Below are 25,157 nucleotides of genomic sequence, written 5' to 3' on the forward strand. Positions count from 1 at the left end.
TCAAAAGTGATGTCTGGAGCTCACATTTAATGCATATTTGTGCGCGCACCTGCAAACGTACTAAATGGGTGAATAAACAGTCTATTTTAGAGTTTATTTAGGGTTTATACAGTATTTTTCAGCAGCTCCCATCTTAAAATGGCAGCAACTGCAGCAACAGTCAATTGTAGACTCACAAAGAAAGGGCTCAGGACAGACTGTGTTTATGAGTCCCAGATTGCTCATTTGACTTTTTAAAGATTTCAGAAACAGGTACGTTTAGACCAGGACCTCTTATAAACCACCTCCACTACATAGCTAGAGAGTCATAATAAATAGCCCAAGAGTCTGCACAGAAGAGGAAGTTGCTGTTTGCATACTGTAGTAGGAACAAGGGGGTAAAACACTAATAGCTATTTTGACATAAATTTTGGCTATCTTTCAAGCCAAGCCCACAAACTAGTCTGAATTCAGCATAAGCCATCACAGGTCCTATGTTTATGCTGCTTACAGCATAATTTGAAATTAAGCAACTGCTTGCTCAGATCACTTCAAGATTGAGAAATATCTCAGAAACACTTGGGGAAAAAATGACCGAAAGATGCCTTATTCTTGCCTATCTTCACTCTGTTCAATCATGGTCCAACCGCAGGGGCCGTTTTAATTTTACAGCAGACATCAATGTAACATGCCCAGTGACGGGATTCAAATATGTGAGTAACCAGTTCTGTGTGTGGATGCCGCTTCCGGAAGCCCATTCTGGGCCTGAGCAACAAAAAATTAGCTACCGGTTCTGCAGAAGTGGTGCGATCCGGCTGAATCCCCCTGAATAACCCCGTTCAACATGTTTGATTTGAGCTCTTTAATTCTCCCCTACACTACAGATATAGGGTAGGTATAAGGGTAATCCTACTGGAAGGGAAATCAAATGAGGAAGAAAAACAAGATAAAAAGACCTTCCCTGCTTTTTACTCCATAGAAAAGGCCCCGCTCTGAAAATATTTGGTGCATTTCTGAACAAACTTGTTGTTTGAATCTTGAGTTCTGTTTTCCGACCTGTTTTCCGATCTGGAAGAGGATGCTTTATGTGTGAAATAACAAGAGTGCAAGCAATCACAGATTATTTTATTGCATCAGCGATCAATCCTTTTGATTGGTTGACCCCTCTAGGAATCTTTTCGTCATTGATACTGCCATTAGGACGCCGGGCAGCAGATCGCTTATTAATTAAAAAGGTGGATTATTTTTAAAATAAAAAAAACGACAAGCAGGTAGCAAGTCCGTTTCTTTCCTTTTGGAGAGAAGGGAACTCTTTCCTTGGTTATAAATTGTGGTTCCATTTCAATATAAACCAGCTCTGCGGTTTGATTTCATCCAAAGCCCACGGCTCGGTTTCTTTCCCCTTACTGAAAGCTTCCCGCCCTCCATCCCCAAGCCTCAGCCCCCAGAGTTGAGGCGGCGGCCCCCGGAGCCACAGCCTCTAGGAGGCGGTGTGATTTTTTTCCCTTCGCCGTTTTTCCAGCCGGTGGGAGGAGCAAGTTGGCCGGGGGCCAGGGACAGAGGGAGGGTGTCTGCAACCCAAGCAAGGGAGGGGAAATAACGGGAAAAGAGAGGGGGCGGCTTGGTTGTCTGTGTGCCTGAAAGGGAAAAAATCTCTCCGACCTCGCAGCGACAAGACGCGCGGCTCCTCCTTTCCAAACCCGAGGCCAAATCCTCGCCGCAGCAATGGGAGTGGAAGGCTGTACCAAGTGCATCAAATACCTGCTGTTTGTCTTCAATTTTGTCTTCTGGGTGAGTGGCGTCTTCCAGGGCCTTCGTTTGCTCCGTCCCGGGTTGGAGGCGGGGATGAATCTCTCCGTGATTAATGTCGTGTGGCTGGTTTTCTCCTCGCCTTCTTTTCCCACCAAAACAAAGAAACGGGCTCCCAGAGGAGCCCTGCCTGGCGTCTCCTGCTGCCCAGCCGGGCGAGCCTTTTCGCCCGATTTCTCCCCGGCGTGGGGTGGAGGGATGGCAGCCTCATCCGGGCAGCAGGGCGCGTTCTCCTGCAAAGCGCTGCTGCATCGACCGAAAGGGATGTCGCGTGGAAAGAGGCAGCAGAGCTCACGACCCGGGTTTGCCCGAAAGGAATCTGGGTATGGGGTGGAAAAGTGGAAAATCGAGAGCCAAACAGACACCGGCTCGCAAAAAAAAAAAAAAAAAAAACCGGTTTAGAAACCGGTTGTTTGTTTCTTACCTCTTTCCTTTTCATACAAAGTAGAGAAGGCTCATTTGGCTTTGATGCCATGTGACGTTTCGTGCACCGTGTACTTGTAGCGTCTTGAAACTTCTACTTAGCCAACTTTCAAGTTAATCTTTTTGCTAACTCCCACCTGAATGCAGATTGGTAATAAGAGACTGTTGTAAGAGCTTTGTTGCCTGAAGCAGATTTGGATCTCCAAGAGACCTCTTATCCCTTGCAGGTCACGCCAACTACACTCTATAAATCTAGTGGAAAGCAACAGTTTCCTGTTTGTTAAACAGCTTTTTTTTTTTAAAGATAGCTTGTGTCCCGTAGATTTTTGGGTGGTGGTTTTGGAACACTAGCTAAGAGGGTATGTCTAAGGGATTTTCATTTATTTATTTGTAAAAGTAACATGTTGGAGGAAAAAAATCTAGCAGTTTGCTTCTTTCTGTCTATTACTTAATGAATTATGGAAATTATTGTGTATGTGTATACACACACACACACACACACACACACACACACAATAATTTCCATAATTCATTAAGTAATAGACAGCCTGAGAACTGAAGTGATTGGGAAGAAGAGTGTTCATGTTTATAACAGAAGAAATATATTCATGTGAATGTTGGTCTAAAATGGATGACTTACAGCATTTTTTGAGACTGCCTTTCATGATCTCATTTTTCCTCCTTGGTTGTTGCACCAACCACACCCCAAGTCTCAGAAGGTCTTGAGTTTCTCCAAGTTTCAGGTAGAAAACAAATTCAGGCCTTCACAGATTACTTAAAATTCATATTGGTAGGAAATTAAGTTTTTACCTTCAGATTTTGAGGCTTGTTCTTAGATAAAAATAAAAATTTGTAGGAATGTTGTGTGAAAATGTCTATAAATCTAATTGCTTTCAAATACAAGCAATATTGAGTACTTGTTGAGGAAGAGAGCTAAGATATTTGTATATGCTAAATGCTCATCTGAAACTATTTGTCCCAGTTAAACCATTTCCACAAGAAGCTGTACAGAAATGTTTTACATGCCATCATCTCAGATAAGTAAGGGTTTAAAAGAGCAAGATATGTCTGTTTCTTGAATTTTCTCTATAAATACTGTTGAAAGTCTGAGAAAATATGTATACAGTGCTAAAACTTATAGGAATTCTTCTAGACATATTTGGAAACCCATATATACAGTCTTAAATAAGACAATTTGTGTTTGTTTTCTATTATCCTATTCATTCTAGACTTACCCTGTTTCCAAGCTGCGTCACTTTGTGATGCTTCTTAAATCTGTGCCCTGTGCTCTTCTTTAAACTATGGAAAGAGAAAGGGATTAAGAAGAGGAGGTAGATTACAAATGAGTTCATATATTAGTGTCAGTGTGATTATCATTTTTTGAATAAGTAAAACAAGTTTATGTGTTGTGGTTTGTGTTTGTGTGTCCTACACCAACCAGAGTCACTGTTGTGAGATAGGTAGCCTTATAAAATAAAGGTGTAGTTTATGAATCACAGTGGCTGGTTTCACACAAAGCCCTGTTTCCCAAATTAAACACCCGGTGCTTTAATTTAACACAAGATATAAACACTTGAATGCGGTAGATCAACTTTCCCCAATCAGTTTTTTTTTTAATTAATGGGATTCATAGAATTCCCAGGATTCTGTGAAAAGAACTGGGCAATTTGCAGACATCAGGTTTGGGGTCTCTGGGAATTCTTTATAAGCAATTTCTAAACAGCTGGCTCAATCAAGATTATTTCTCAAAATGTTATCTGTTTTTGTGTGTATAAATAAACTTAAATATACATACACACACATTCACCATCATTGGAAGACTTGAAAGACCAAGGAGGGACAGTTCACCATGGAAAATATCTGTGTGGTTTATAAGGTCAACAACTTGATGACAGAGTACATATATATCACATTTAATATGCTTGAAAAAACTGAAGTAATCTTGGAATCTCATTCTTAAACAATTTTTTATGATTAGTTACCTAAATAGTTACCTAAAAACTGGCAAGAATACATCCATGCACTCTTGATATACTTAATCTGTTCCTAGAATCTTAGATCTAAAGATAGAAGGAGAGGCTGGAGAAAGCTCTCAGATTAGTCTTTATGTATGCACCAGCTGCAGTTTATTAATTACCCTTTAGCTTCACTTGTGGAAACTGTGTGACAATGTTTTAGAGCGTTGCTGGCGTGGAATTCTGGGAGTTGAAGTCCTCATGCCTTAAAATTGTCAAGTTTGGGAAATACTGTTTTAGAGCACGGGTGTCAAACTTGCGACGTCACGTGACGTGTCATGACGTATCACAACTTTTTTCCCATTGCTGGCAAAGGGGTAGGCGCAGTTTTGGCGTGACACATCCGGCCTGTGGGTTCAACAGTTTAACACCCCTGTTTCAGAGCTCTAGACTGTCAAAATTCAATTTGAATTTGATATTCTGGGAATTAATAAGAGTCTGGACTTAAAAAGGATTCTGATCCGGTACCAGAAAAGAATTGAAGGATAGGGGAAAAAAAGGAATAGTTGCAAATGAAGTTATAGTTATTATTACGATTGATATTGAACAGATGGAGAGAGAATTATGAATAAATATGCATAAGGAGAAGAAATTTGCACTATGTTGAAAACTAGGGAATGAATCTCTGAATGTATTAGTTGAATTGACTAAAGCAAAATGGATAAAATTGCTGTAATCTCAAATCATTCCATTCTTCCTCCCAAAATAGGGGAAGGGAAAAATAACATCAGCATCTCTCCCTGCTTTCTCCTTATCTAGAATCTTTAGGTGGTGTATGTTGACATAGTATTTATAATGGTAAAATCTGAAAAGGCTGAAATTTTAAAAGAAGACTAAGGTATGTAAGATTTATTGTGCAGCTAATCAGTTCAGATTTTTCTACTGTTGTGTTACCAGGCATTTTTTTTCAACTTCTTGTAATGATTTCTTAAACTTTCATTACTAGTTTGTCCACTCAGTTCCACATTTCCTTGTGACCAATTGCTTAATAATAAAGAGAATTTTTCTACAGTGTAACTACCCTTTTTGTTGTTATTGCCATTTCTCTCAGCCTCTATTAGCCCACTTCTAAATACTTCCAAATTCATTCAATGTATGAACGTTCATATTAACTTGCACACAGGTGTCAGGAAACATTGCATTCAGAGAAGATCTAATTAAGATATATTTATGAGGATTTCTTGTGTTGGGTACAAAATGGCATAATGTTTCCTGCCTCATTTATAAAAACGATTTAGTTTCTTCAAATTCCTTAGGAAAAATGATGATGTCATTAAAGACCCCTCAAATTCAGCTTCTTGGCCACAGTTCGGAAATGGTTTTCCTTTGCCTTTTTCTGGAATGTATTTTTGTCTTCTCAGACAAGAATGAGGTTTCCGGAAGGTACCAACAGCAAAATCATATAGAGTCAAATGGAAAGGAGGAGCTTTTTAGATGGGAAGAAAAATCTGTTTTGAAAAATGAGGGGGGGGGAGAAGCTTAAAATTAGCTTGAATGTGATGAAGCAGCACATGGGAAAAACAATACAGTAATAGTGATAATTTTTGCATTTCTCCAGAATAAACAATTAGGAAAATGATCCCATTAATATTAACACATGCGTCTCCTTTTTCTCATTTCCATTAAGTCTGCATAAATAAAGTCCATAAATGCAAATTCAGAGTGTCTGTAATTGGTATTAGGCACAATGAGTTAGCAAATTCTTATAAACAACCACTTGCCAAAAAAGAGAAGCAGGGAGAAATTATATTTCCAACTGCAAATGGCTTTGCTAATAACATTTCAATCAAGCCCATTCCTTGGTGCTTTTATGCCAGTTGGGATTTACATCTAGATAAACATCTATTCTTCCTATAACAGAACTGTCTTAGCAAACAGCAGCAGGAACTGTACTGGGTGTGCAATTCGCTAAATTCACAGTTGGAGGAATCACAAAATCAAGAATTTTTATTATTACCAGCAACTGAAAAGTGAATACTGGGCACAAATGAAATATTGAGGACATAGAAGTTAACCTTTGTTGCAAATCATGTTAGTCATGATTAAGAACTTAATCATGATTCTTATTTGAACATGTCCCCAGATACTCTATGGCTACCAGGCAAACAAAAATGTAAGGGAGTCAGAAGAATCCCTTAGAAGTGTTTTCCAACCCAATCATCATAAGACAAATCTGCTCTTTATATTCCTTTCTCAGTGTTCATTGACTTATCTGTGTACAGGTAATCCTTGACTTACAACAGCTCATTTAATGACTATTTGAAGTTAACAGTGGTGCTGAAAAAAGGGACTTACAACCATTTTGCACACTTACAACAATCCAGCATCCCTGTAATCACGTGATCAAAATTCAGACACTAGGCAACTGGTTCATATTTATGATGGTTGCAGCGTCCCAGGACCATGTCATCCCCTTTTGCAATCTTCTGACAAGCAAAGTCAGTGGGGAAACTAGATTCACTTAACAACCATGTTACTAAATTAACAACTGCAGTGATTCACTTAACAGTGGGCAAGAAAGGTCATAAATTGGGGCAAAACTCACTTAACAAATGTTTCACAACATAATTTTGAGCTGAAGTGTGATTATAAATCGAGGATTACCTGTACTGGCACTGAAGCTGAAGAACAACAAATTGACTGCTTTGTGAAGTCAGTAAGAAGCTTGTTTGGAGGCTATGGAAAAAGAAAAAACATTATGAATGTTGATTGCACAATCATACAAAAAGTCCTATTTTTCAATTTAATCTTGTATTAAGGTCTAGTGTAAATAAGCCAGCAGATTCTTCTTAAAAAATATTTAAAATAGCTCTGTCCATTTATAAGTCTACAGTCTATTCAAACTGATCTTTCCAGTTCTTTCCAAATTGAGCAACCTGCAATTAATCAAGAGAGTATATATTTGGGAAGGATGCAACACTGTTTAAATGCATGTGGTTCTTGTAGTTGTAAAAACCAAGAGTTAAGACTTGAACACTTTTTGAGCAGAATAAGTCAGTTGTCCCATCATGTCCCATAGTGACCTGAGAACAAAGATAAAATGTTACAGAGAATTGGATGTCCCACCTCTATTATTGCAACTAATCTATTATTTTCAGGTGAGTTGAAAACTTTCCCATCAGCAAACACCAACTATACGTATGGCCAACACCTGAAATAAACACCAACTATACGTATGGCCAACACCTGAGTATGAAATTAAGAGGAGCTGCTTTTATTTATTTTGTTTATCACATTTATCTAGCCACCTATCTCATTCTTTTACTTAGCTTTGGGTAAGCAAAATGTCTTGATGTGGTCATACATGCTGCTCCTGCTTTCCCTCTATTTCTGGATTGTATTAACAGCAGTTTACTGTGAAGTCCAGACTGGATAAACTGTTAGTGCCAATCTCAAGACAGCTGAAGAGAGTTTGTAAAACTGGCTTGTAAATAAATTTGTTTAGCAGCTTATGGGTTTACATAAGGACTCCTGAATGAAGGAGACAATTGATGAGGATAAGGAGGAGAAGCATGTATAGGCTCATGATACATTCCTAATTCCCAAACCATGGTTGGAGCAACGTCTGAATTGAGGTGTCATCTCTTACTGTTATGTCACTTCCGCTTTGTTTTTGAGAACTCTGGAACTGTCTCTTAAATCTCATGAACATTGGAGGTGCTATAGAAGGAAAGGTATTGAAAGTTCCATTGGAGATTTTTTCATCTCATTCATAACCTACTTCATGATGTGGCATTTATAATATAATGAAGAATTACAGGCAGATTATATTCTTTAAAAAAAATCTCTATACTGCTAACACTGCCACTATTACACTTGTTTCCATAGTTGAATCGATGCAACTGCATTTGTCCTTTGATCTCCAGTAAATGAAATGTTATTGAGGGTTACCTCACACTTGTGTTCCTGAAGGCCAGTATACTTGTACTTTAGACAGTGTTTGAAGAAATATGAACAGAATTCCTGCAGTTCCAATTCCCCCTACTTTTTTTTTTAATAACTATGGGTCTATCAGGCTACAGGAAGCGTTTCCCAGTTGTGCATCTTTTACTAGTAAACACAATGTTGCATTTCTAAAGTATACCTGACAAACAGCGGTCAAAGTATTTATTGAAGAATCAGACAGATGTGACCTTACTTGATGGTTTGCTCTAAGTGCTCAGCTGCTCTTTAGTCAATATTTACTCAGCTGTGGTTTCCTATTTAGTGTAAATCTGTTTTCCTATTACAATTGTTAACTTGGAGTGAAAAACTAATGCTGTTAATAACTTAAAGCTGTTATAGCCATTTTTCCCTCCAAGATAAGTATCCCAATTGATCTTATTCTTGTTGGATTGCTTTATATTTTATTAGTCTCCTTTGAAACTTGGAATATTAACTTGGATGTTGCTCCAAATGTGGCTGCATTGTCTTTCTCTATTTTCTCCTCCCTACTTTCAGGATAAAAATCCTCTTACAGCTTATAAATAATAGAAACAGTTAAAAATGAAAAGTACAATAGATAGAATTTTAAAACAAATGTTGAAGGTTTAGTGACCCAGCAGATTTCCCATTTGTTCTCTGATTTCTTGCAGATAATAGAAGGAAGGATGACTGCATTTCCCCTCCTTTCCAGTGATAGGAAGTTCTTTAAACACTATTAACTCTATATTCAATTATTTGTGAACATCAAGTTGTGCACATTCTGGTACCCCAAGATTTTCTATTATTCATCCTTATTTTGAAAATTGTTCACTTAATAACCTATATGAGGCATAGGGATCTGTTTTTACCAATATATTGAGGAATAGATGCTGCTAAGTTTTTTTTTTTTTTCATTTTAGATACGTAACTATCTAAGCCAGGCATATCAAACTCGTGATGTCATGTGACATCACGCAACGTATCATGACTTTTTCCCCATTGTCGGCAATGGGGTGGGTGCGGTTTCGGCATGACATCTGATCTAAGCCCAAGTTTTATAAATATCATGATTTCAAGGGAATATGAAGGCAAATCATATTCTTATGTCTGAGCAAATTTTACTTTTGTTCACAAAAAATTGCTGAACAACAAAGAGCGTTCCATATCATTTGTGTATATCATTTGACTCTTTGGGAGGGGCCATTTAGGTTTTTAAAGCCTTTTAAATAGTATCATGTCAGGATCTAGGCCATATAAATGTATATAGAGGAGATTCTATCCAGACAGCAGGTACAGTGACAGAAAAGCCCTCTTCCAGATTCCCATAATGTGACATTATTTGGACCTGGACCATGTCAATTCTCTCCATTCATATAGTCTTCTTTTACCACTTCGGTTGTTGAGGGAAATAATATAATAACTACTTAAAAACAGACAAGTCCTCAGATAGCCAGATTCTATGCCATGAAGAGCTTTACAAGTGGCAACCTGCATCTTTAAGAGCCATGGTGGCACAGTGCTGAAAATGCAGTATTGCAGGCTGACTCTGCCCACTGCCAGGAGTTCAGGCCTGATTCGCTCAAGGTTCTATCCTTCCTAAGTCAGTAAAATGAGCACCCAGATTTTTTTGGGGGGAATATGCCGACTGTAAACCACTTATAAGGGGCTGTAAAGCACTGTGAAGCAGAATCTAAGTCTAAGTGCTATTGCTATTTAAATTTGCCCAGAAGCCAACTGACACGTGTTCTGAAGCAACAGTGTAACTTGGCCATCCCACTGCAACTTCTGAGTGGTCTTTACTAGATCACTAGATCACATTACACACATGGAGTAACTAGGGCATGAGTATCTGAAGGACTTTCCAATCCACAGATGGATCTGTGCAAAGGCTATCATGGCCATTTTTTAACCAGAAGCTATGAGTCTAGGAAAATTCCTACTGTAGATTGCATCCCAGTGCTGAATAGGTTGTGCTACTCCATCCTGGATACAAAAAGGAAAATTTCTTGCCTTGGGTGACCCAAATATCCTCTTTGTCTTGTAAAAATGAGCTTGACTCTCACTCTCCATCCAGACCTTTACAGACCTTGAGTATCGGACAAGATGAACTGCATCAGTCAAGAAGCTCAACTGGTGACATTTGATCCAAAACCAATGGATGACTTATCTAGTGGCCTCATGTAAATGCTAAACAAAAGAGGCAAGAGTGTCAATCTTTGGGGCACCCTACCTCCCTAAATTAGAGCTTCAGCTTCAGCTCAGTCTCTTCCCCTTATAACAGACTCAGCCTTCTCAGCAGGACTTGCCTAATCAGAGTTCAGTTCCAAAGGAATCCAAAGAACTTTATCTGTTAGATAACTAAAATATTCCTCATACATCTTTGTCTCTAATTCAAACTAGGGCAGCCTTCCAGGTCAAGAGTGTACTTAACACTGCAAACTGGGTTATATAATTACAAGTAGTAACTGTTAATGCATTTCTGTTGAATCTTCCACTCCGAAACTTCACACATATATTTTCTGTTTTCTGCTGTGGTTGTGAACATATAGACATAAAACAAGAGATTTGAGCCATGTATGTTGGCATTTTTATTTCAGTGAGATTATACACATTCTGATTAGCTATTGGCAAGATGTGTTATTAGAATCCTCATTCATGATCTTTCTAGTTGTCAATTTTAAAACAGAAGATATTAAAACAAGATATTCTATTACTACGTTGTGTTAATTACTTATCTACAATATAGTTAGATGGACTATACGTTACTAAATTTTGCAAGTTCTAATCTACTTTATTTAGCTGACTCTTATAGCTTTGTTTTGCACACAAGGATTCAGGAAGGTTTCAATATTATCTTTTGTAGGACAAAAGTTTTGGCCATTCAGTAAAAAGCTGATTTAGAAGTTAAACCACCAGTGTGGGATTGACGGAGCATCGGATAGATCCTTCTAGAAATTTTGTGGGCACTAAGAATTCTAGTACTTTTTTAAAAATAATTTTTATTGATGGTTTTCAACAAAATTAAAAACAGTTTCAAAATTTGAATTAAAGAAAAAGTAGTAATAAAGTGAAAAAGATATAGAAAAGAAAAAAAGATGGATTCTGAAAAAGTGAGTTGACATCTTCTTGATGGTGGTTATAGATACATTTATATTTTACTCTCTCGAGAATTCTAGTACTTTGATGTTGAGGGAGTGCTCTTGAATGTCTACCCCTGCCATTGAAAAGCATAGCACTATCCTAATTTAAACATTTAAAGCCACAGAAATAAAAGCTCATGTGTCCTTGTTGATGAGAAAACTATTTTAATCACAGCACAAAGTCTTTCCTTAGACCTATCGCAAAGAATGATTTCTTTGTTTGCAATAAATACTATAGTATAAGTTGTTTAGTCAGAATTCTATATTTATTAGTACTTGATGATTAATTCTTAAAATGGAAGGGGAGAAGGCAGAAGAATCTAATCGTATAATGTCTATGAGTCTGATAAGGCCCACATGTTACTCTGCATCACAGAATGATTGCAATGATAAAGCAAACTTTTTAAACTTGTCCTGGCTGTCTTTATTCATTGGACTATTCTGTGAAACTGATTCCTTTCCATCGTGTGAGAAAATAAAACCAGGAGGTCATAATTTATGAGGATTCTAAACTTGGGCTCCTAATTTGTGGCTCCAAACTAAGTCTGAAATTTGAAAGATTAGAAGACATGTTAAAGACAAGGAGTACTGTTTGCACGAAAGGAGGAGCGAATAGGAAAAGCATGATGCTCTTTCCTAGTAAGCTAGGATGCATATAAAAATAATAACCCATTATGTTTATTTTTATATAAAAATTTGGCTTTAGTAATCCTGGGTGTTTAAACAAGCAAAGACTTAATACAACGTATAAAATGATGGTATCTTGTCACCATGTGTGAAGAATGAACTCTCTTAGAGCTCTGTGCAGATGCATATTATGATGTTTTGGGGCTGCTAGGTTTTCTCCATTTGACTGGTCTGTAGGAATAAGCAGAGAGAAATATATTTATTGAGCCACAATAATTATAGAATCTATATATAGGAATCTTGGTGGGGGGGAAGTTGTTCGTTTCTGTCTGGAACTACTGGCTTTGTTTGGCTATTGCAAATCTGTTTAAAAAAAACAAACTCTCACAGCCAAATACATCTCAAAACTACAGTTTGAAATCTAGTTTGATTATATTTGGTTATGCTGACAGTGTACTGGCAGTACGTATTATGACAGTGTTTGAGGGATACACATTAATGTTTCCTAATTTCCAAACATAACATTCTTCTCTGACAATTGTAGATTTTTATTTCTTTTAAGAATAATTCATGGATTTGCTTATCTTAGATGCTTTATCCAAGAATAATACAGGTCCTCTCTTCAGACAATTTGAGTTAACGCAGCTTGTAACCCAGCTTGTTTTCAAGGTTCATTTCAAGTTCAGCTTATAGTAATTCATAACAACCCGAGTGAGAGTTTATACTCCATAATATATTTTGTCACTGAATATTTCATATATGGTTGTAAAACATAAAATGACTTTAGTGACTAGCTCAACAGTAAGTCATATGTTGACTTACAGAATATCTGTGAGAGACCTCTGTCCAAGACCTTCCTTAAGAACTTTTGCCTATCAAAATCACAATATAGGGCTAGATGAAGAAAATAGTCTGATCTTAAGGCAGCTTAATAAAATCAAATATTAATATTTACTGAGTCAAGTTTGACTCATAGGAACAATGTGCACATGTCTCAGAGATTTTTTTGTGGGAGACGGGCGGCTATATAAATGATTAATAAATGTTTTTGACAGCAATACAGACATGGTATTTACCAATGTCTACTCTTTCAACTTCCCAATCTAATTTATAGTCCTGAGATTTTTGATGTCTGTCATCAAAATGATAACCTGTCTGATCTTGCTTAGCTCTTTGAGATTAGCCAGCATTAGCTAGGTGTGGTCACTTGCTGGGTTAATATAAGTGTCTTCAAGTTGATCTTGATCCTTGTTGACTTCATAGACAGAAATTAGTTTTGGGTAATAAGACAAAAATTGTTTGCTGTACAAATTTCAGTACAAATGCTTTAAAATGAATGTGCCAGACAGATTAAGCAGTTGTGTTTTCAAGTCACCTACAGTTTGATTGCAAATAAGTAACCATATCATTTTTTAAAAAAAAATAGTTTATATTTTTATATTAATTAATAAGCAAAAGTAACAACATGTGTTTCTGGATTTCTGGTGAATGAATTGCTTTCTTCCAAAGGACAAGCTTGCCTCTGTATATTCGATAAAGTTTTTCCCTGTAGAAATCTGTCACAGATGTCCCAGGGAAATGTTGGAAGCGGCCAGGACAATTTGCAGTTTTGGCCGTGAGCCTAACTGCTTTAATGTGCAAGGTCAAATTATTTCAATAGAATGATTTCCACTGAATGTGTGTTTATCACTATTGCTTCTCCTGGTTTGCTTTGCTGCTTTAATGATGATTTCTGGTTTAAATTAAGGGATTTTTTTTTTTAGTCCAGGGAGTCGCCCATTTGAAAGGATTAAAATTCACATCTATTTTTGGATTGTATTGCATGCTGTTCTTTGCCAGTATTGGAGTTAGCAACTGATCTGTTCATAGATAAATATTCCGTTCTCCTCAGAGGCACCAGTAACGGGAACTGTTACTTCCCTCCTACCCTGTACGCACTTTCTTTACTCTGTAAATAACAGTATCCACACATTCATAATGTACTCAGCATAGTTTCTTACATTCATGTTATAACTTATTTCTTTGCAAGCCCCATAAGGTTTAATGAAATTTATATTCACGATACTACTATTTTCTGTATGTTATGATTAATCTACAATTAGACTCACAGTCGTTGAATAATTGATGAAAATGATGATTCCATATATAATAACTCCTGAAAAGAGTTTTATTTAATGGGAGTAAAGAGTCTAGGTCATGGGAGGCAATTACCCTATTGCCTGGTCAGATTTCAATTGGAATACCATATCCAGTTCTCTACAACAAAATTCAGAAATGATAGTAACAAATTGGAACAAATCCATTGATAATGAAGGATCTGAAAACCAAGCCCTATGAGGAATAAGAAAAATATCTGAGCATGTTAACTTACAGAAGAGACGAATGAAAGGTGATAATGATGGTTTATCACACAGAAGAAAAAGTGGTCTTACTGCCTTAGAGGACGAAAACCTGTGCGTTGATACTACCAAAAAGAAATATCTGGCTGGAACTCGTGTATCAAACTCGCCACATCGCGTGACGTGTCATGACATATCGTGACTTTTCGCATTGCTGGAGCTGGGGTGGGCATGGCTTCCACATGATGCAACCGGCCCGTAGGCTGGCAGTTTGACACCTCTGGTCTAGAAGGAACTTCCTGAATGTATTAGCTGAGCCTGTGTAACAGGTTGCCAAATGAAGTGGTGAGTTTTGCCTTACTGGAGTTTTTCCAACAGAGCTGAGTGGTCGGTCATCTATCAGAAATGCTGTAGGGATCCAAAGTGCCATTCTTTTCTTTTAGTTTCTTCATTTGCTAAGTTATAAACAACTCATATTATCTATTATTGTCTTTTCTCCTCCATTTAATGCTCGTATCTATTCCTTTTTTCTCCCCCAAAAGTAGTTAAAAAATGAGCTACATTTCTTCTCTTGCTAAAATGAACTGTGGAGGAGGCATCTGGAAGTACCAAGCAGAGGTCACAATGCTGTATTTTTTAGCAACACTGATATCTTCTAGTTAGTAGATGGGATCAGCCTTTTTGAGACCCTTGTTCTATGTCTAGAATGTGGAAAGAACAAATCTTATTTTGTGTTTGAAAAATCTTTCCCTTATTTGCGTTTCTGAAGGCCAGATTATACTTGTATACTGAAACACTTTCCTGTGGGAAAACTCTTAATTAGAATTTGAATTTTGATAGCATCTTGGTATAGTAGTTATAAACTGCTGAGCTTAACATTGCCTTCTACAACCCAGTGTGCTCCAGAATTGCTGGTCTAAAACATACAGAATTTTCAACCCAGCATGCTGAGGAACATCTGGAGGGCAAATAACATAATTATTATGAATCAGTTAACCTGTGTGATCCAGTGTTACTTTCTAGTAGACAAATATAAAACATTGAATGTAGTAGCTTACATTCCAGTAACAAGAATGTAATAACTCATGTCCAAAGCCAGTCCAATGTAAATTGAAATTATAGATGTGACATTCACCAGGCACAACAATATCTACAGTGGCTAGGTTTTGCTTGTTACCGCAAGAAGTAATATTTTTGTGTTATTGCAAGGAAAGTTTTTGTTTTTGCTTTATTGCTATGATACTACAGTTCTTGTGTTTTAAAATCATTCTACGTATCTACATTGTTCAAATCTTTCTGGTGAGTAATGTGGCTATGGTGCTGCTTAGAAAAATTGGAAAGTATTTATTTTTAGATTATTTTTGGTTCTGTTCCTATGATTCTGGGAGTTTAGGACAGTTAAAACAAAAAAAAATCACTGAAAAACAGATACTTACAATTAGAGTAAAACAAAAAAAACTCTTCCATGTGATAAATATAAATATAAATCTCTGCATTATCAGGCAGAAATAGTTAAGATTTATAGTGAGGTACTCTAGATCCAAATCAAGCTGTTGAGCCTTTTAAAATCAATGATAAAAAATTCTACTCAATCATTTTTCTACTCTGGATTTTTTTTAATTTTTTGGGTGCCTTCCAGTCAGTATTGCAATTTTCTTGTAAAAATTTTGGAAGTGGTTTACTATTGCCTCCTTCCTAAGGCTGAAAAGGAATGCCCTAGCTCAGTGGTGGCGAACCTATGGCACACGTGCCAGAGGCAGCACTCAGAGCTCTCTCTGTGGGCACGCACGCCGTTACCCCAGCCTCGCCTCCCATAGCCCCTTCCTCACCAGCAGCCCCCCCCGGAGGAGAGTCACCCCCCCAGGCGCAGTCTGCACAGAGCAGCACAGCCAAGCACATGGCAACAAGGACAAGACTCCACCCTCGTGCCCTGAGGCGTGGAGATGATGCTGCAGGGTACGGGTGAAGGGTGGGGCCGCCATGGCGCTGCAGGGTCACTGGGCAATATGCGGCAGGCCGTGGAGGTGGCGAGTGGCCCTGCGAGGCGGGGGGTGCACGGGCGGGTGGGCCAGGGGCAGAGCGGAGCGAACAGGGGAGGGGGATGGGGCGGGAGTGGGCCAAGGGACGGGGCAGTTTTTGGGTACTCGGTTTCTAAAAGGTTCGCCATCACCGCCCTAGCTGCTGGCTTTGTACTTAAAGGGGAACTAGATAGAACTCACAGTCTTTTTGGTTTCTAACCTGATATCTTAACCACTACACCAAACTGGCTCTACTTTAACCGATTGTATTTAAACTCTAATCCTCAAAATATTTAGTTATGGTTTGATCATATTCCAAACTAGCTTTCTATAGTAAACCATTGATTTAAAAAACTTTAGTTTATCTGTTTGGAGTGCTAGCTAATAGGATGCAGGAAGTATGTCTTTTATTGCTGTATTTTTTTCTAAAATTGCACATGCATTTTTGTGTATATTGTTAGTCATTTAAATTGCATTGGTAAGATGGTCAGCCATATAAATTGATATAAACAAACCAACCAGATACACTTTTAATGTTGTACCTAAATCCTGATATTTCTTTCTGAAAAGTTAAATCAACTTAGCTCTCAATTAAGCATCTAGTTTAGATGGGAAGAAAAAGGGTGGGGTAGCCACACTATTTCCAAGCGGTTTCCTGAGTTCATGGCTCTGCTGAAGGAAAGACAGTTGTGCAAAGATTGCTGTGGATAGAGTTTGTCCTTTCCTCCTTTCCACTCTCCTTCAACTACAGTTTCTAAATACAAAGGCAAGTGGCTGTCAGATAAGGATCCCAGATGAGGTATTCTAGCGGTACTGACAGAATGAAACATTTTTGTGATACTGAATGATTTGGATCTATTGCAGAGAAAAGGATTTCACCATTCAAAACCAAGTGTTAGTTTCCAGCTTTGTTTTCAATAGCCTAGTCCTAAACCTCCTTTTTATAAGTTGGTTCTTCAGATGGGAAGTAACTTTCATCACAATTTAGACCAAGTATACTCCAGCTGGGTATTTTGTGTAATATTTCCCAGTCAAATTTCTTCCCAGCCTCTGCTCAATTACTCCATAAGAATGTAAGGCAGAAATAATTTCATTATTTCTTCCTCGAACAGTATCTCTTTGGCTGGAGGAAAAGGAAGAAAGGAAGGGATTCCAAAGGCTGTGTCTGTGATTTTGTGTACACAGGAATTTGCCTGCATTCAGGAATGCTTTCCTTCCAAGGTCAAAGCCTTTTTTACGGCCCCCCTGAGGCTATGCCATCTGAACACTGTGAATTTGGTTTCCTTCCTTCATTTTCCTGTCTGACTTCTCTGCAGGATTGGCCAAACCTTTACGTCATTTCTTGACTCTGTTTCCCAAGGCCATTTTCAAAGGATTATTATCTCTGATCAATGCCTAGTGAGTTTTCAAAAAGGAAATCCCATAGTCTCCCTAGAGTAGGGATACAGAGATAGTAAATTATGGTCTATAAATATATATCTAAGTATTGATTTGTAATAAAAGTTACCAGGATTTCTAGCTTCCATTGGTTTAGCAACAGCAGCAGTAAAATGACACTTCCCCAGATTAATTCAGTGTTGCTTCTTACTCCATTTTAGTGATATATAGTGTTTGTGAGTCACCAAGGGAACATCGGTTATAGAGCTGCTGTGTTACAGTAATGCAACAACAAATAAATCAGTTGAAACACAGAAAGCTTGAAGTTAGCAGGAGAGATATTTGTGTGAATTGACTGTATAGTTTAAATTATTATACACTTTATACCTGACTTCATTTGGCAGATATGTTCTAGTTAAAAAAGATCCCACAGACTTGTAGTTTCCCTCCCTCTCTGAGGATCTGATTTTAGTACATATAATATGTTTGATTATATACAGTACTTTCCTATTTTGAGAGTAACTTTTGTCATCACTGGTGAAATAAAACATCTTTTAAAATATTTGAAGAGAGACCATGTTATCTAAGGCTTTTTAAAACTGCCTCCTCTTGTAAAATCTTTTCTTTTTTGAGGGCCCTTAAACTCTTGAAACTGATTGAAATAATAAAATTTCACTCTGAAGTATAAGTTGTAATATCTTCCTAAGATGTACTATCAGAAGATTTTATGTCGCTGAGTTAGAAGGTGATTGAATTCAACTCCCCACTATGTAAGAAATCCAGATTAAAGAAACCCACACCGATGCTTATTTAACTTCCATTTGAATATATCCAGTATAAGGGAATCCATTATTTTTCTGGGAGAATGGCTTCTCCTTTGAAATAGTCTTCCAGTTTTTTCTAACTTTCAGTCAGAATCTGCCTTCTTGTGGAATAAATTCCCTATTCCCCATCCTGCACTCTTAATGGATAGAGAATAGATGTTGATCTTCTAGGTCTTCTTCAGGCGTTTATGGTATGATGACATATTCCCCTTCAATTGTCTTTTCTCAAGGCAAAAACAAACATCTTTTAGTTCTTTTTTATAGATCTTAGCTTCTTGTCTCATAGTCATTCTGATTATTCTTTGCTGATTTCAGTTTATCTGAACCTATAAAAGTGTGATGCCCCACATGCTTAGAGTGGTATCTGCAGAATAAAGTGATTGCTTTCCATTATTTGGAAATTAAAAGTTTTGCTGAGACAGGTTAAAATTGTGATTGCCTTTTTTATAACCACATCACATCAGCGGTTCTTGTTCAGTTTTGCAAGCAGCTTCTAATCCACACCACGTATTGATAATCCAATAAGTGCATTAGATTTTTTCCCCCTTAAAATCTTTATGCTTTCCTAAATTTAATTTTGTTACTTTCAGGTCATTTCTCCCAACCATTTAATACCATTTAAAATTTTATTTCTTTCATCTAGGGTATTTATTAGCTGGTCCACCCAATTTTGTATTAACTACAATTGATAATGGTATCTCTTAATCAGAATACATAGTAACAATATTGTAAAGATTCCACACCTTATTCCTGCCATATGTTATTGGATTCTTCCATCCAGTTTGATGAATATTCCTTGATTATGATTTTTTGAGCAATCTGTGTATTTAATTGTCATGCCATCCAACCCACACTTAACTAGTTTGCTGTTCAACATTTATGAAATATTTTCTTAAATACTTAACTGAAGTCAAGATATATTATATACTATAAAATCCCAACAAAACATCTAAAATAAGTTGGGAAAATTTTCTTTTTCTCAAAACTACAATGTTTTTGGTAATTGCTTTCAGGAGACTTTCAGATTGATCTCCTCATGATTTAGTCTGGAATCTTCCCAGGTACTAATATCAATCTGATTAGTATGTAATTTGACAATCTTCCCTTTTCTCTTGCTTGAATATAGGGACATGTGCCTCATTTCAATCACCTCGCATTTCATTCAGGATTTTTCTACAATAAAAAGAATATAGCAGCGAAGGTCAAATGTAAGCCCAATGTTCATTTTCAGTCTTGACTTTATATTCAGACAATGGCTGACCAGGTCTTAAATATATACGTGTGTGTGTGTGTGTGTGTGTGTGTGTGTGTGTGTGTGTATATATATATATATATATATATATATATATATATATATATATATATATATATATGTCATTTCTTGACTAAAAACAACAGACATCCATTTGAGGCAGGTACAGACTTATAGCAATGTTTGGAGGAAAAACAAAAGTATTGTGCCAACCAGTGGTTACCACTTACGGTATATCTTACAAAAAATTACAAGGGATTTCTTGAGATGATCCAGGAAAGGATTCCTCCCAAATAATTGAGTTGGAAGAGTCCTTAGAGTCTTCTAGTCCAAACCCCCACTCGGGCAGGAAACCCTATATCATTTCAGACAATTCGTTGTCCAGTCTCTTCTTAAAAAACTCCAGTGTTGGAGCACCCACAACTTCTGGAGGCAAGTCGTTCCGCTGATTAATTGTTCTAACAGTCAGGAAATTTCTCCTTAGTTCTAGGTTGCTTCTCTCTTTGATTAGTTTCCAATCCGTTGCTTCTTGTCCTGCTTTTAGGTGCTTTGGATAACGGGTTGACCCCCCTCTTCTTTGTGGCAGCCTCTTAAGATACTGGAATGTTGCTATCATGTCGCCCTTAGTCCTCCTTTTCGTTAAACTAGACATACCCAATTTACATAACAGATTTTGATGCCTCTGAATGAAAGCTTGCAAACTTAGAATCTCTGGCAGTCTTCCCGTCTGTCTTTCCAGCCTTTGAAAGAAAAAGGGAACATGTACTGCAGGTGAATGGTTTCCTCAACCAAGATAAAGGACTACAAATGTGAAATGGGCTGCTTTTCACAAGGACTAGGAAAAGTTTGGCTAAAGTTTGAATAGGAGAGAAATTGGAGATGAAAATTCAAAAGTAAGAATTCCGATAGATTCTTGTGCCATGTAGGAGGAATTGAAAGACCAGTTATAATGAGGTCAGTACAACTATTGAATGAAAATTGAGAAAATGCAGAACATCAAAATGAACAAAAGCAAACACCAGAATTCAGAATAGGATCAACTTCCCCAGTGTATTGCTGAAGGACACTAAAAAATTAAAAATTAGGAAGGGGGCATGCTGCAAAGCAAAGGTCCAGCATTTTTTTTAAATTTCTAACAACACCTACTGATTCCAAATGGATGCCATGAACAGATTGCTGCAGTATAGGTTGCTTTGCTTGAAGATGTGTATATCTTACAAAAGAAGATACACTTTCTTATAAAACAAGAAAGAAAAATAGGTGAGATGGGGATCCCCAAGCAAATCTAGGGGTGGGTTAAATTCAGCTTGTCTTCTGGTAAATCAGAGTTTTGTAACTAATTCTCTTTACGGCAGTCATATGGTGAATTGGCAAGTTAACAGCAACAATGATTCTCAAGATTCAGATTTGTCCACCAGCCCACAAAAAATGGAGTTCCTGTTACAGGAAACAAAATTATGTCCAACTCTTAATATCGGGATGAGGTGGGTAACTGTATAAATAAGCAGAAGTACAATTATTAGCATACACTGGTTGCTATAATGTGCTCATGTAAAAATAAAGAAGATTTGTAACAGATGATATAAAAATCCATGGGAATGAGTTTGGTGGTCCTATTGCAAACATCTGGAACAAAATAAGATTTTTAAAAAAGCAATACTATTGTCTATGTTAACTTCCAACCAAGCACATGACTAGTTCTTGCCCTATTGAAAGATTTGCAAAGATGGCAGATTAATTATCCTGACATCCTGACAAATTCTACCAAGCACGTCTTCTCCAGGAAGTTCCTGACTTGCCTGGCTGACAGATTTCTCCTAAAGAAGGTAGAGGAGGATTCAAGGGTATCGGCCGTTTTTGATTTTATCCTAAACAAATAAAAGATGAGAAAGATTAGAAACTATTCTAATGTGGAGGAAATGCATAAAACAGAGTAGAAGAAACAAATGTAACTTTAAAAAAACCAAACAACTAACCAAAAACAAAAAAGGAGGATGCATATTGGAAATGGAGAAGCAGGCCAGTACTGAAGATTATATACACAGCTGGCCTGCAACTGTCATGGCATTCAACTTATTACTGTAATGACCTTCAATTTTAATAAATAGCTTTTAATAATCATACAATAGTAAGTTGTATTCCATGGCAGGAGAAACTAATAAAAAAATAAAAGATGGAGAGAGATTAGAAATTGTTCAAAGGAGGAGGAAATAAAATAGAACAAATAGAGAAAATAAAGGTTTAACTGCAGAAAAAAGAGAAGAAAATTGATGCTCATTGGAAATGCAGAGGCAGTTCAATACTAGGGAGAGGCCTGTCTGAGACTTTTACTTGAGATACTTTCTTGGCCTGGGCTTAGCCTCCTTTTATGTGATCTTTGTCTTGGTAGTGGCTCTTCCTCCTGTCCTTCAAGGTCACTCCCTCTGCCCTCTACAAGCGTGTAGATCAGTGGTTCTCAACCTTTCTAATGCCGTGACCCCATAATACAGTTCCCCATGTTGTGGTGACCCCCAACCACTTATACATCACCGGGTGCCAGGGGTGTGGCCAAAGAAAAGGGGGAAAAAATGGCGGACAGCCTTGTTTGGCGACCCCCGTGAAATGGTTGTTTGACCCCAAATGGGGTCCCGACCTGCAGGTTGAGAACCACTGGTGTAGATTTTCCAAGAGCAATTGAGAAGAGTAGATTGAAGGAATATAATTCCAGCTAGAACTTGATAGAGACATTAGCAGGATTGCCTATATCTATTGAAGTCTATTAAACCTCCCGTGATAGAATGAATGTGTCCTGGGATTCTAAAGGGATCTGATAATTTGGCTGCATCTTTGCAAGCTCAAATGTCAGAAATAAATGGTCTCTTACTGTAAATCAGTGGTTCTCAACCTTTTTAATGCCGCGACCCCAATCGGTCATAAGTCGAGGACTACCCAACCGGTCGTAAGTTGAGGACTTTCCCTGCCCAGGAGCGCCACGCATGCATGGTGCTGCCCCCTGCGCCGGCTGAGGCGTAGCTGGCAAGCGGCAGAGATGGCGCAGGCCAACCACCTGCTGGGCCACCAGCTGGCCCAGCCCAAGGGAGGTAAGGCACCCGCCGGGCCCCACATGCACCAGCAACCCTCCCTGCGCCCGCCAGCCTCCCACCTCCCACCCCTGGCCCTCTTTTACTTACATTTTTAGTAGTTGCTCAGCAGGGAGGGGTGGAAACTTCCAGACAGCTCGCCTTCGCTGCAGACAACTTGCAGCACCGTTTGCAGAATGGGACTTTTGGCGGGCTCAGCAGGGCAGAGACAGCCTGGACAATTCCTATTGGCTTTTGAAAGCCAACAGAATTAGACTCTATTCAAGAGAGTCTATTCTATTGGCTTTCAAAAGCCAATAGAATAAAAGGGAGTAGCACAGCTAAGGAAAAGGGGGAAAATGGCGGACTGCGTTGTTTGGCGAGCCCCATGAAATGGTCGTTCAACCCCAAATGGGGTCCTGACCCACAGGTTGAGAACCACTGCTGTAAATAGAGAGGCAGTTTGATACAATGGTTAATGTACCAAGTTAGAATGATGAGATTGTGAGTTCTAGTCCTGCCTTAGGGGAGGACTTTTGGGACTTGAGCCAGTCATTGTCATCACTATGGCAAATGGCAAAACAATACTAAAAATGATGCTTACAAAACTGCAGGGATTCTGGCAACCCCATGAATCAAGACCGACTTGTAGGCACCTACCCCTCCACCCCAAACATATGTAGAATACTATTGGGCATATATGTTTGTGGGTGTATCTAAATCCTGTGAACAGTATGCGGGCCTATTTTTGAAGGAAAGGTTTAATGTAATAAATCTAACAAATATATAGTGTGGACAATTGTTTCCCGTTGAAGCTTTTTTGTGCTTTTTTAGTCTAGACAAAATTAAAGGATATCCCTTTTGTGATTCAATATTAATCTAAGTGAATTTCAAAAGGATAGAAAGGCCTTTATAGTAAAGAAAACAATTTACCAGTCTGATTCCAAATCAAAGCACAGCTGGAGGAAATACATGTTGTCTTTACAACCTCATATACTTCCTTCTCTCAGCATGACTTAACAGTGATACGGTACACTTAATAAAAGTTTTGTTTAAAAAGTAATAGATCAAGAAGGCCCTTCCTAATCATAGGCAGGAGTAGAATTTTAGTCTTAATTATAACAAACAGATTGATATGAATTATATTCCCAGCAGCTTTTTGAATTTACTGTTTATATACTCTATTACAAATAACATGAAGACCATTTTTGGATTAAGAAGATGGAAGTGGAAAAAACAAATTGATCCAGTATCCCTAACACCTCACTTAGAGGCCTAATGCAGTGTTGGCTTCATCTGGGAATCTGATGTAAGAATCTGATTAGCTTTCCCAATAGAAATTTGGCATGCTGTAGCGCTTAAAGATTAAAAACACATCTTAGAGCATATATGCAATGCATTTTGCTGGAGAATGAATCCTTTTGACATTTATATCCAACAAAACATTATTTTTCTCAAAACCAAGCTTTTGATTTAACGCACAAAAATTCACTTCTAAAACCATCTTGGCAATCATTGAAAAGAGATATACCAATTAAATTGCACTCTTCCCTATAGGTACTTGTATGTTTTGTGGGGGGAGAAAGTACTTTTGAAGATTGAAGATAGTGTAAAATATTAATCTGGTGCTGGATGGTTCATGAATTATCAGAAATATTGAAACAACACATTCCCTCAAAACTTACACAACCCAAATGCTGGCGCAGAAGCAAATAATCGATAGCAGTGCGATTTTGCAAAATAGCTTTTCTCAAATCTTGCAGCTCATGGTTGATTGCTGACATAGCTGAAGAAGTAGCATTAATTGTTTTTGCTAAATTACATGCAATAGCATTAATGTTGAGATGAGCACAAACAGCAAGTCCTGGTACACCCACGAGAGACATAGTCAGTGCCACCTATTCTGCTTTATTAAGTAAGGCTGTCTCAGAGTCACAAGTGCTGTCTAGCGTGACCCCACGTGGAGAACGGTTCGAGTGAACTTGTTGTTTGGAAAGCAAAACAGGAATCAGCGGGCTGAGGCAACACTGCGCTTCACTAATATTAGCAGGAATATAATTAAAGGTTTCTTGACCACATGTAAAAAAACATCCTTGCAGTAGCCAAACATGGTTAAAATGAAAGGAAGTCTCTTCAAAAGCTGTGCAGTTTAAAACAGGTGAGCCAATGCGATGACAGTGAGTTTTTTTACTTGAAGAAGTACAATTAACTATTTTTGCACATGTTATATTTGCAGGGATAGCTACCACCGGGGTGTGCAAAGCAATAGCATCAGGGGGTGGATAATAGGCAGTGACCCGCAGCTAGTTAAAGTTCCCATTGAATAAGATTCTGCTCAAGCCAGTGAAGTTTTGAATTATTGCAGAAGGGGTGCAGGGACTAAACATGTAGA

At 37.9% G+C, this 25,157-nt stretch overlaps 1 protein-coding gene across 2 annotated transcripts in view; it reads left to right on the top strand.

Moving 5' to 3' along the window:
* Nucleotides 1-1,210: 1,210 nt before the first annotated feature.
* Nucleotides 1,211-25,157, top strand: part of CD81 (CD81 molecule) — a 77,311-nt gene continuing 53,364 nt past the window's right edge. The window contains exon 1 of one of the 2 annotated variants that reach the window (XM_039350725.1): nucleotides 1,211-1,770. In XM_039350725.1, coding sequence (XP_039206659.1) covers nucleotides 1,705-1,770 — 66 coding nt within the window. In that variant the 5' untranslated portion in view covers nucleotides 1,211-1,704. The remainder of the gene's footprint in view (nucleotides 1,771-25,157) is intronic. The other variant, XM_039350724.1, reaches the window with a different exon arrangement.

This window comes from Crotalus tigris, unplaced genomic scaffold, assembly GCF_016545835.1.
Source record: "Crotalus tigris isolate CLP2741 ecotype Arizona unplaced genomic scaffold, ASM1654583v1 scf7180000018354.2857554, whole genome shotgun sequence".
In the NCBI taxonomy this organism is placed as follows: Eukaryota; Metazoa; Chordata; class Lepidosauria; order Squamata; family Viperidae; genus Crotalus; species Crotalus tigris.